Genomic DNA, 13,355 nt, shown 5'->3' on the forward strand with positions numbered 1-13,355 from the left:
AAATGAAACCAAAATTTACCATGTCCAACTTCCAAGCTAATTATTCAACTTACTGGTATAAAGTATGTATGCACTATAAAATTTTTCAAATGGTAGTTGAGGTTCATTGACACACATAATAGTTTCTGAGAATGATGCACACCAAAACCCTATTTCCCCAAGAGACAATTCATTCGTGAAATGGCAATAATATCGTCTTAAAATAGAGGATCTTAAAACATTTAACAGAAATCCTCTGCCAAAGAAATTTTACTTCCTACAGTTGACCATTTCATTTGGAGCAAAAATATCGAAGGGTCGTCAAATTTGACAAAATTATAATTTTAACATTTTACCAGGGTCACACAAGTTTAGAAAGGTGTTAAACATACCTGAGAGATTGAATATATAAACTTCATAATTAAAAAAAAACTATAATACTATGTTTCAACTCATAGTAATAAAATCATCAGATATATAATCATACATGGCTAGGATATTTATACACGATAATATCACCTATGCATCAAAACTGGGAGTATCACTAAGTTTATGGGGTGAAAATTCTAAGTTTATTTATTCAGTATCCATGAATTTTTAAGAAGTAGAGTCTCAAACCATCAAATTCATACTTCAGATATTTTAAATGGGCCTTGAATGATTCTTAATGCCATTAAGGTAGAAGTTATTAGTAAGTAGATTGAAAATTTTATAGTTCAGAATTTAATACTTAAAAAATAATGTTAGATAAATGCCATATGGAGCACTTTACAAATAACTGCCTAATTTTGCATTCTAGATGTGGAACCACTATTCTAAATTATTGTTCATTTATGCACTCTAGCATTAAAAACCCTATTTAACAGCATAAGAACTTATGAATCTTTAAATTCCATTCAGATTGTTCGCACCAGCCATAGAAAAACTTGCTGACATAAAAAGAGAACAGCTGTACTTACCTAATACACAAGTGTACAGGCAACATCTGCATACCTAACACACACAACTTTGAACTTCATAATGCAGTATGTTTGTAGTGATGGAGTATTGTACAGAATTAATGCAGTCATGGTTCAACATGCGTCACTTCATTTATTTTAAGAGTGATTCTGTCCAATTATAGGTCTCCCCTATTTGGGTGTCCTTTTTTCTTTCATTAAAAAATTCCAGTTTTTCCCAACATAATTTTTTAAGGGTATTTTGCAGCTTTCCACTATGATAATACACTAAGATATATAGTCTATATAAGACTAAAAAGTGAGGTTGGAGGAATCATAAATGTAACAAGCACAAAGAAAATAATTTCCAGGAAACTATTGGTAAAATAATGAACATGACATTTCCTCTCAATGGCAGAAGGAACTCAGCACTTGAACATTATCACTCAAAGGGGCAAGAAAAGGAACTATTAGATTACAAGTGCATCACTGCCACCGTAAGTCTCCTTTAGAGCATTTTAGTGAACTTATTATGCACCTCTTAATTACATGCTGAAAACTTTTACCCTTAAAATGCATAATAAACTGATTTCTACAGAACATATAGCCTGAATTTTGAGTAGGTTTCCAGGCAGGTGGACCTGCCGTCTTGGAATGCCTATTTGTTGTAGATGCTTCCTGCAGTTGCTTCATCAATGAGTAATACTAGTTTAAGGTCCAATGAATGAGTAGAATATTATATTGAAATATTATTTAAAAAAATTCTTTCAGTTCATGCTCATTCAATATATATGAGTGTCAAATTGAAGGTATTCTAAATGGATTTAACTTATTTTCTGGTAAAAAATAAACAGAAATACCCTCCTTGCAACTCATCAACTTGACCTACTGAGGTTCTCAAGAAACTTAGACAAGAATAAGGTTATCTTCCATCATAAAAATTAACTTCCCAAAAATCATTACTGAATTCAATGTAAAATGGATTTTACTAAAACAGAAAATTTATAGCTATGCAATTCTCTAGATCATCTTCCTATTGAAAAAAAATGATAATCCTTCAACAAATTATACAAAAAAAATGGTGTGGTAGACATCATCAATTAAGACATCAAACCCTGATATAAAGGTTTAAAAATGTAAAATTTCAGTAGATGAAAAATCGAGGAGAAAAGAAAAATTAATTTTGGAGTCTTTTAAAGACAAATAGCTTTATTGGACAAGTGAGATATTTACTTACAAGACAAATCACAAACAGGACCTCCATAAGCTACACTTTGAAATTGTTCAAATGAAAAGAACTACTTGAATTTTCCACTCAGATGCACTGCTCCCTCACCAAGCTTTCAACATTTTAGTGTCCAGAAATACAAGGTTAAGTTTAATTTCCCACAAGCAAGGGAGCAGGTTTGGTTAACTCAGTAGCCTTTCAAAGCCAAAGGCTAGAGGTGTGAAGAAGTATGGGTATGACCCCTTGAATGAAGCTTTTAATAATGGGATAGGAAGAAAGAGACAAAAAGGCATTATCTATATCTATAAAAAATATGCTGCCCATCCGCATCAAATAAGGAGAGCATAGCTCGTGTGTTGCAGCCTCTTATCTATCAAAATTTATCATATAAGCAGGTTTGCCTGAATTTTGGAAGTCACTGGAAACAAAAGTCACGTCTCTCCATAAACTGTTTAAAATCTTTATAAATGTTACAAGTTTCATTCAAGATATTCCAGGCAGTGTTTCACACCCCTTTGTCAGTTCAATGATATGAAACAGTCATGGAGGAGGCTATTAAACACAACCTATACGTGCATTTTTTCCATTGTTCACTTTCTCCCTGTTTTCTGTAAGTCCAAAAATGGGCCAAAATAATGACAATAACAAATATGAATAAACTCGGTTGTGAAAACGGGTTTTCCAAGCAGCCAAGGGAATAATAAGGAGAGGGGGGGACGACGGGGAGCACAAGACTTTTTCAGGTATGGATTTTGTTTGGGAAGTTCCTCATCTCTTTTACTACAAAGGTATACGTATTACACTTCCATTTGCATCTGGAATAAACCTTTTTTTTACTACCATATTATTAAGAAATTTAGGGGACACATCCAACTCTCCAACTTGCTCATGTTCATCAACACCACTTGCCTCCCAAACATTTTCACAGAGTTGACATTAAGAAGATCAAAAGAAAAACAAATCAAAGTAACAAACAAGCAACAGTACACACACAGTTCTGGCAGCATGAATGTTGTGAAAAGTGACATTTTCTATACTTATATATATATATTTTCATATACCTCTAAAAATGCCTCAATGTCAACGCTGGGAATATCTATTTCTTTCTCCATACTTATATGCTAGTTGGGATAAAAAGTGCTCATGCAATTTTCACCACACAAATGGGTAAAAATGCAAGGCTACCACTCTTCAACTGGATGATAAATAGAACAATAACAAGTCATGCACCCAAAGAACGGTTTTAATGTTCTTTCAATCAACTGCTCAATATATATCACCAAGATGACAAATTTTGCCACATGAATTTCCATCCAACTAGCATATACCAACTTTGGAACCTGATGTGCTTTGTTTACACATACAATGAGTTGGCTAAAAAACATTATTACATATTTTGGAACAAAAATTTATACAGGATTATAAATAACTTACTTCTCACAAAGAAAAAAACCCATCATCTAATTTGACGTGGAGAACTCACGCAGTTATTTCCTTTTCAATTAATATATCAGTATCACTCACAGTCACACCATAAGCTTATACATTGGGAGCAGACATTCAAACACTGAAATGCACCAAGGCAACAGGGAAAAAACAAGCTTCTTGATTCCTCATATTTTTCTTTTTGTGTATATATATTTATATATATATATATTTATATGTATAAAAAAAATTACAACACTTTTAAAGTGTTTGCACTGAGCAGAGAGAGGCAAGTAGGCATGGCGTGTAATTGAGAACACAGTTCATGGAGGGTGTGGCACCACAACTGCCATGTTTTCCATTTGAGAAAAAAAAAGAATGCAGTTGACTGATTACTCTCATCCATTGTGCTGTTGATGTTGTGTTGTTTCTCTCCAACTCCCTCCGGTCACACCCACCCACTCACTCTCGCTCGATAATAAACAATACATTGTTGGGAAATTGTTTCACCCAGATGAAGAGCAGTTCAATTTGTAACACAAGCACACACATACACACTTTCCAGTTCCTCTCGGTAATAATGGTAATAATGATAATAATTAATAATAATAATGACAAAAAAAGAATGCAGGTGGAGGGAAGATCCTCTTTCGGTGCAGTTCGCTCAAGCCCATGGACAGGACATATACACACAGGATTGACAACCCATTTTGGCTTCTCTCTCTTTTTTTTATAAAAGCCCTTTGTTGACAACAATGTGCAGAGGAGCAGCTTCATATTAACTTCATCTCTTCCTTCTCTCTTTGTGCCATTGCCACTTCAAAAAAGTGCATGAACCATTGTGGCATACAGACAAAAGACTGCCAGAAATTCAAGGCTGCTATTTAAACAATGAATGCCACAACTTCCCATATGCCCTCTTTCACTACTCACTTTAGTACGCATGCGCATTGGTTTCTTTTAATGGTAGTAATAAAAGCTTCCCATAACTTACAGAGGAAAAATGAAGGGAAACAATAACTTTAACGTGTCTTCCTTAGGAACCAAGCAATTAACAATGCATAATAAATGTCCTTGCATTTATGGAATACAGAATATTTCCACTAATTATGTATTTACCACCTTCTTTTCAAAATTATTCACTCAACACAGCAGCTACTTTCATACACAATTATGACACATATACTGTTTAAATATTAAATTAAAAAAATGCCTTTTTTTCATGGATGGTTTTTATAAGCTTATTTAAGATCTCTCTTTCTTCTGAAGTAAATTTATGGCACAAAAAGGATAGAGATTTCTGTTCCTTTACAAAACAAAAACACTTTTTGCACAAGTTTATATGCAACACACTACATTTAAAAATGTACTGTATCAAAGCAGCAGGATTCTTTTCTTTTTAACTATCATTCTTTAAGCAGTGATGATACATGAACACCTATTATTTTGCAATTTTAACCTTACACATTCTTCCCTTAATTACCCCCCTCTTTCCATATGAAAATCTTTTTTCCTCATTTAATATAAATTGGCAACATGCAACTCAGCTAAGATGGATCAATTATGAAGATTATTTATTGATTTTTTTCATCCCCTCTTTAAGAACACTACGCTACAGGTAAGCTATGGACACCTAAAAAAATTAAAAAATGGCTTTTTTGTTAACTTCAAACCCACTGTGAGTTTACTTCACTCAAGCAAAAAATAAACCTATAAAAAATTCATGCCTAGGACTGCTCCGCGCCATGCTTTTACAACTGTCCCTACTGAGCATGAAATAACATTCCAGGAGAATTGGCAGATGAAATGGGTCTTGGTGTTGTATCACACCCATCTAAATCTCTATGCTCTCACATGCTTGCTTATGCCTTATGCAAATGTACATTCCAATTACCTTTGTGTGGTCCCGAATAGGATAATTAGTCACACACTCAATGAGGACTGAAAGATATACTTTTTCCTTTCAACAAGTATAGTAGTATTCATATATATATATATTTATAAAAAAATTCCTGTGGTAGTGGATGACTGGGGAGTTTTTTGAGGCTGTTACCAACAAATGCATGAGTGGAATCGTATTTTCATCATCAAAAGCACCTCCATTCACTTATTCTACCCTTCTAAATTTCTTCTTAATGGAAGTATGTGTTTGTAAGAGTGCTGCGTAAACATGTAAACTTACACTATTTTTTTTCAAGGCAGCACAATGTTTCCCTCCCTCTGCCATATTTATGAACACATAGCCATATGATATAAATAACTATTACAAGAAGTCTTTTGTTTTCCTGGCTGACACCCACACAATCAATAATTGGTAGTGAAACTGTACTGCTGCCTTCAAAGTTTTAAGGGGAGAAAATCATGTATAACCTCATCAAATCGGTTGTCCTGGGCCATTGTCTCACAGGATCCCAAAGAGAGAGAGAGAGAGAAAATATGATAGAGAGAGAACGTGGCACCAATTTTCACTGAAATTCTTGCTTGCATACTCAGCTTACTACAAGATCTTCTTTCCTAGCACTCCAGCCAGCCACCTTATTTCATCTAACCCGTCCCCTTCAAACCTCCCCTCTCACCTGCCCATTTCAAAGCAAACGGTGTGCACAGTGACACATTTTAAGCACTCTCCCTCACCAAATGCTTAATAATACTAAAATTTCACTTACCGAGTAGTTTTAGTAACAGCTACAGAAGTTTTATAGGTGAAGGGAGAGACTAATAGCCATTGATTTAGGGGAGGGGAAATCTTTGAGCTTCACTGAATTTCCTGTCAAACAAATTACAACAGATGAAAAAGTTAACACTAAGAATCTACTGATTTTTTATCACTTTGATCATAGACAGCAGGGGAAATTAATAATAGCCAGCATAACATTAACACATTGGCTAGTTACAAGCAGCTTTAAATGAATGCAATGTAGCGTATTGTACTACTGTTTACCTTTAGAGAAAAAAATATTTTATCACAATAGATACTGCTACTACTTGGGCAGTGTAGAAATTAGTATTCAAATAGAATGTAACGGAGTATGTTGAAGTAAATTAAGTGTAAAAAGTATAAAAGACCGATGAAAATTGTTCTCTCCAAAACCCCTCAATTTCAACCTACACACCCTCAAGCCTCATTGCTAAGACCCTTTCATAGAATTAGTAGACATGATACCTTTGAAAAAATGCAATTAGTGATACCTCCTCCTCTCATAGGAATGGAAATTCCAGCCATTGCATACACACAGAGTCATACATCTACGCACACAAATAAACACATACAGACCAACTTCTCTCTCTCTCACACACATATACACAAATGCATGTAGTCCACACACAGACACAATTGCAGATATCCACATTCACTCACACTTGCCCACACACTTGACACTCAAACAGGGTGGCTATTAATGAACTCGAGCCTGAGTGACTGAAGCATCTTTCTATATTTATATATATATAAAGCTGGTTTTTTCCTTTTCCCAGACACAAGGTCCATGCTGGCCTCGACCCCTCCCCCCTCTTCGGCATTTCTGGAGAGAGGGGGTGGGGCAGTGAGGAAGAAAGCAGTCTCTCTACTGCTGTAAAGCCTCCTCCTCCTACATTCCTTCTCTTTTTACCTACTCTGGGGTTAACAGCAAAACATGCCAGCCTAAACACATGACATGATTCCTCATTTGCCATTAACCTTCGGTGGCAGAAGTGATATTTTTTTTACGCTTCTTTCCGCATGGATAACAGAAGACTGTAAAAAAAAACAGAAAAGAAAAAAATCCCAGTGAGTCGCTCTCCCGATCATAAACATAGCATCAATAACTTTTTATAGTGTTTAATCTCTCTCTCTCTTTCATTTGTCCATTCAATTTCCATCCTCTCTTGTGATACTTTAGTCACCACCAGTTCTCTTTCTTAAAATCTTCTCTTCCAAACCTCTTGTGTGATTTTCCTTTTCTTTACACCAACATTTATCCTTCTCCTCCTCTTCCCTCACAGTCTTCTGTTTTTAATTCCAGATTCTGAGGAAGCTGTCCCATGATCCAGTGGCTACGGCCATGCCATCTTCTGTCACACCCAAGCAGCTCACACGATTGTCATGACCAGCAAGGATACCTACACAGGCACACAAAAAGTAATTTAAGAACATTTTACCCAATTGTACTACTCACATAAATTCAGGAGTGAAAGGCTTATAGATATATTCCTATAGCTATTCAAGAATTTCCAGGTCAAAATTCAATTTGACTACAGAAATATTTTTTTGAATATCCTGAATTTTCAGGAAAAGAAATATGATAACTAATGCACTCGCTGATGCAATAGCATTCATTGCATCTATCCTCATATGTTTTCATGCACTAGATCATGCTAATGTAATGAAAATTCACGGTATGTTTTTCATATAATTTTTACATCTAAATCGAGCACTGACTCTTTTTTCTAAAACATATAATTTGAAGGATAAGAGGATTACTCAAAATTCAGTGATAGGAGCATAAACAGTTGCTCGCTAGGATTGTACTGATATGGAGCAATGCTGTATAAAATTAAACATAGAGCAATGCATTTAAAATATGTAAGTAAATTACTTGAATATGACAGGGACAATTTTTCTAGTGAATTAAATATAATGAACTGCTAGTATTGAGACAAGACATAGGGGGAAGTCTGGGTTAAATGAGAGGAGAGTTAATATCTTTCGATATGAGCAAAGCCAAACAATTAAGCAATGAGACATCAGAAAATTGGCACTTCACTGTCTAAACAAAGTATTAATGTTTCTAACCAAAAATTTTCATTCTATTCCACAGCAAGTGTAGACTTTCATAAAAATCTAAAATACATAACTTGGTGATAACTTTTCCATTAAAATAGCAGATAAGATGTTATTTTGGATATCTGCTTCCCCTACCAGTGACAGAAATTCTAGGATTTATATACATATTTTGTTCAAATAATTGGATGGAAAGCAGACCTGTACTAGATATTTTGCTAGGTTTAAATTGGCAGAGAGATGACTTTTTTAACCACTTAGGATTGTCGGAGTAAGATCACCAAATATGCTTAGCCACAAAGATTCGGGCCTGGCTATATCTAAATGACAGAATTGCACTGTATTCTTCTGCCCCTCCTACCTTCTGTTAATGTGAAGACAAATATGTACACACTTTACCATAGGATCCCACATAACTGTGGCTATCCAGTGTTACTTTTTACTCTACTTGCAGAATGAAAATGCCAATCTTAACGGCATGAAAGACCATTAATATACATTGTTTAATGCAAATTTTTATAAAGTCTAGACCAAGTTTCAAAACAGCAATTAAAAAAATATAAATATAAGGCATATTTATAAAGTAAGGGCCTATTGCTTATATTTAAATATTAGCACTTCAGAACACATTTTTACTCCTGCAGTGCCAACTATTGATTCATTGAGAAGCTACAGCAGCATTTGTTTTGTTTCAGAAGTCGTTTGCTTGTCTGTGCATTCAAACAACAATGTCCGCGACAATTGTTGATCCCACCAGCAGTGAAGTGCGTTCTGTCGTATGATACTTGTACGCAAAAGCATCGTCGGCTGCTGAAATTCATCAAGAGTTATGCCTAGTTTATGGACCTACAGTTATGAGGTAAGGAAAGGTTAGAAAATTGTGCCGTGATTTTAAAAATGGATGAACAAATGTCCATGATGAAGAGCGAAGAGGCAGACCTAGTATTCAGACAGATGAAATTGTTTTGCAATTGGAACAAAAACTGCTATGTGATCGTTGATTAACGATTAATGGCATGGCAGAACAATTTCCTCAACTTGGATACACTACTGTCTACAATATTGTCACGGAAAACCTCGGATACCACAAATTGGGTGCAAGGTGGGTACCGAAAATGCTCACCAGCCACCACAAAGAATGTCTAGTGGACGAGAGTTTTTGGGCCCCCCACCGTACAGTCCTGACCTTGCACCTAGCGACTACTTCCTCTTCTTGCACTTGAAACAGTGGTTCGGTGGAACAAGTTTTGAAAACGAAGAGGAACTCGCGAACGGCATTGTCCATTGGTTCAAATCTCAGGCGGTGAGCTTCTACGCAGAGGGTTTAAAGACGCTGGTGCAGCGGTACGAAAAATGCTTAGAAGTGAACGACGATTATGTGGAGAAGTGAAGTAGGTTTGTAGCTAACTAAATGTGCCAATAAAATGTGTTTCATATGAGTATATTCTCTCCTGTAACCAAACGGCCCTTACTTTATGATCATGCGTCGTAATTCTTGCCAATCCACTGAATAATAAAATTGGAAATTTATATTGCACCACCCTGACCATGTCAGAAAATATTATATTTTTTTGCAATACATTACATCTACATTTTATAAGTTGATGGGGAAAAATTTTTTAGTGTCAGTTGAAAACATTACTTTGACAGGAATTCCGCAGCCGAAGAGACTCATTTTCAGGAAGCTTTTCATATAGGCTTTATTTTATTATGGCTATAACATGGAAAGGAATTCACACCCATATCTTGATGAATTGCACATGCAGTAGGAATTAGTATAATGTGAACACTGCTAACACCTGTCAAACTAACCTTCAGGCTGATGTTTGAGATTTATTTCTATCCTATGAATGAATTGATACTTTCAGCCAAACAAATATTTGAACAAAGGAGCCAAGAAGTAGAGGCAAACATTCATTGTCACATACTAACAGTATTATACTTGTAAAAATGACTCAAACATCCAACTGAATAAAAACATGTTTATATGCAAACTCTGCATTTCCTTGGCTACAAAGACATTTTAAAATGAGGGATAGAAGATGATAGGCACCCACATAATGAACAATCAATCATTTCTTTATATCAAATAATCCCACACAATTAAATGAGGGTTTTTAAAAGGAGCTTTTTTTCTTCTAAACAATAATGCTTCTACCTAGAAGGCATAATCCAAGGTTTCTTATTAAATGTATCCATAGCAATCATAGTATTATTTGGCATACACCATGACAACAACTGTCACAATGCCATTATCTTACATTCCCTGACAATTATCAACAACTTACCTGCTCTCTCCGTTTTCATTGAGTCCCACACATTACAGTTGAAGTCGTCATAACCGGCGAGTAAGAGGCGACCTGATTTCGAGAATGCCACAGAGGTGATCCCACAAATAATGTTGTCATGTGAATACATGGCTAGTTCCTGATCTGCTCTGATGTCAAACAGGCGGCATGTGGCATCATCTGAGCCAGTTGCAAATGCATAGCCATTCGGGAAGAACTTGGAAAAAAATTTCAAAAATGATGTCATGCATACAGAAAACAAAAGCTAAGGTATCTACCATCATTTTGATACTATAAGGTGAAAAAATATTTGCAAGAACAATGTATCTGAATGAAACTTAATAGGAAAAACACATCAGATATATCTAAATCATTCCATAAAATTAACATGAGAAACAATGAAAGTTTCAAAAAATAAAAATTAATCTGCAGGTCCATGATTCCTTTTTTTTATTTGTATACTGTTTCACTGGCAAAAAACTTAAGGGGGTTCCACAATTTAAAGCAAGACAAATCCATACAGGTTTTCCTGATTGGGAAAAATCCTTAATATAGCTAACAACCCTTCATTCCCCAATATTTCACACACTAAATTTGTAATTAGGATTCCAGTGATTTTTTGTAATTCCATAAATAAGTTTAGAGTGAGTAACAAATTGAGCCACAAAAATAGGATTAAGTATTTGCCCTTGCAAATTATCTAAAAATAATATTACAGAAAAAATATCAGCATTCAGTGTTACGAGTCGCTGCAACTCATCACTAATACTGTGACAATAACTTCAAATAATTAAACACTGTATTGTGGGGAATCATTTTCCCCTCTTTATCACCCTTTCAGTTACAGTTTATGGAAAATAAACTGATAATATGAAAATTACATCACACAAAATTGTTCATTCGAGTCATTTATAAAAGAAATATTTTAAATGAATGCTAATGACAAGGGATATATTGCACAATCTTCATTGAGTTTACCTGGCCATTATCATTAATAAAAAAAGTTGATTTGAGAATATTAACCCCTGGAAATACAAATCTATTATCTCTCTGATTATGCAGGGTCAGTATATGGTATGCAAAAAAATAATACGATAAACAAACTCACAGTGACCGCGTTTATGTCCGATTCATGACCTGGGAATGTCTGCTTGCACATACCCTCCCGTATGTCCCAAAGCTGAAATTAAAAAGGAGAGCCATATTAAAAACCTAAAAGTATGGATTTTAAATTTATTAAGATAAAATTCCATCGAAATTTTTTATTGAGCTGGATATATTAGGCACACATTTATAGTACAGATAATGCTTAGCAGCAATTCCTACCATTGCTCACATCCTTACTCCAACATTGAAGAATTCAGGCTTTTCAAATACATTTGTAACAAATCTGAACTGTCAAAATTTCTTCACACACAACTATATTTCAATCTACACAGAGTTTAGAATAAATAATTAAGATAGCTACTATTCAGTTTTTTGAACTAAAATACATAGAGAAAAATCAAATAAAAGAAATTTGAAGCTGGCTAATTATTAGCTAATAACTATTTGGCAAGCTACCAGTTTCATCACAAAAAATGGTCCAATTTACACTATCACCTACCTTGATTAGCAGGTTCAGTTCCTCATTACAAGTTATTACTTTATTTTCATAAACACCTCATTCAATAATCTCAGAAGTGAAAATCTAAGCTCCTTTTCATTCTTGAAATACTTTTGATAAGATATTCATGGCCAGCAAATAATTAAATTAAGACATTTCTTACTCATACAAATTCCATTTTTTGATATGGATATTTTTTTATGATAATATTTGCTTTATCTGAACAAATAAGAGAGAAAATCAAACATGCCAAAGTTTATTATTATTATAGTTTTTATGTCTGCCACAGCACAAGATTAAAATGAAAAATAAAGAAATAAAAGACAAGTGTTATTAATCAACAAAATAATTTTCAAATACCATAATAAAGTATTGCATATCATATTTATTTTTAATGCTATTATCTTCACTAAGTATACTGATTAGAATTCTTTCCTAGTTAGCACATTTACTTTTTGTGTCCCCAAGTCATTAAATACAAAACCTGTAAATGCTAGAAGTTTCTCAATTTCAATGAAGACTGCTCAAAATTTAATCGTTACCTCTCTCCACAACCCTTTTATTTGGTGAACTTATTTTAACAAGTAAAATAGATTGAACATCATTTCTAAAATAAATAAGGATAACTACAAGAAATTAAAAATAGCAAAGGAAATGTAGTTTACAATACATCCGAGGGTCATCCGGAAAGTAGTAACCGTTCGTGCCGCATGAAGTGCTGACGACGCGAGTAGCCGCTGGACGAGGTCAGATAGCTTCAGTGGCTTGTCTGCCTTCTCTGAGCCAAGTTGCGTGACGCTAGCATTGCCTGTGTTGTTTCTGTGATTGTTTACAATGTTTAAAAAAATTGAGAACGCCGCCAGTTGTGAAGTGAGGGCAGTGATTAAATTCCTCAATGCAAGAAACGTTCGCCCATGTGATATTCATCGCCAATTAAAGGAGGTGTATGGAGACAATGTAATGGACGAGTCGTCTGTTCGGCGGTGGTGTCGCAACTTCAACATGGGGAGGGGGAACACACACGACGATGAGCGTTCGGGGAGACCGTCTGTCATTACAGACCAACTGGTGAGCTCAGTTGACGAATTCGTGAGGAACGATCGGCGCGTCACAATTGATGACATCTGTGAGC

At 34.9% G+C, this 13,355-nt stretch overlaps 1 protein-coding gene across 3 annotated transcripts in view; it reads right to left on the reverse strand.

The window, feature by feature from the left end:
• Nucleotides 1-2,108: 2,108 nt before the first annotated feature.
• Gbeta13F (guanine nucleotide-binding protein subunit beta-1) overlaps nucleotides 2,109-13,355 on the reverse strand; it is a 92,231-nt gene continuing 80,984 nt past the window's right edge. For all 3 annotated transcript variants that reach the window (XM_071598525.1, XM_071598527.1, XM_071598524.1), the window contains exons 7-9: nucleotides 11,726-11,797; nucleotides 10,618-10,834; nucleotides 2,109-7,668 (exon numbers count right to left, since the gene is read on the reverse strand). In XM_071598525.1, coding sequence (XP_071454626.1) covers nucleotides 7,562-7,668; nucleotides 10,618-10,834; nucleotides 11,726-11,797 — 396 coding nt within the window. In that variant the 3' untranslated portion in view covers nucleotides 2,109-7,561. The remainder of the gene's footprint in view (nucleotides 7,669-10,617; nucleotides 10,835-11,725; nucleotides 11,798-13,355) is intronic.

Source organism: Hetaerina americana, unplaced genomic scaffold (genome assembly GCF_022747635.1).
Source record: "Hetaerina americana unplaced genomic scaffold, ioHetAmer1.1.p SCAF_10, whole genome shotgun sequence".
Lineage (NCBI taxonomy): Eukaryota > Metazoa > Arthropoda > Insecta > Odonata > Calopterygidae > Hetaerina > Hetaerina americana.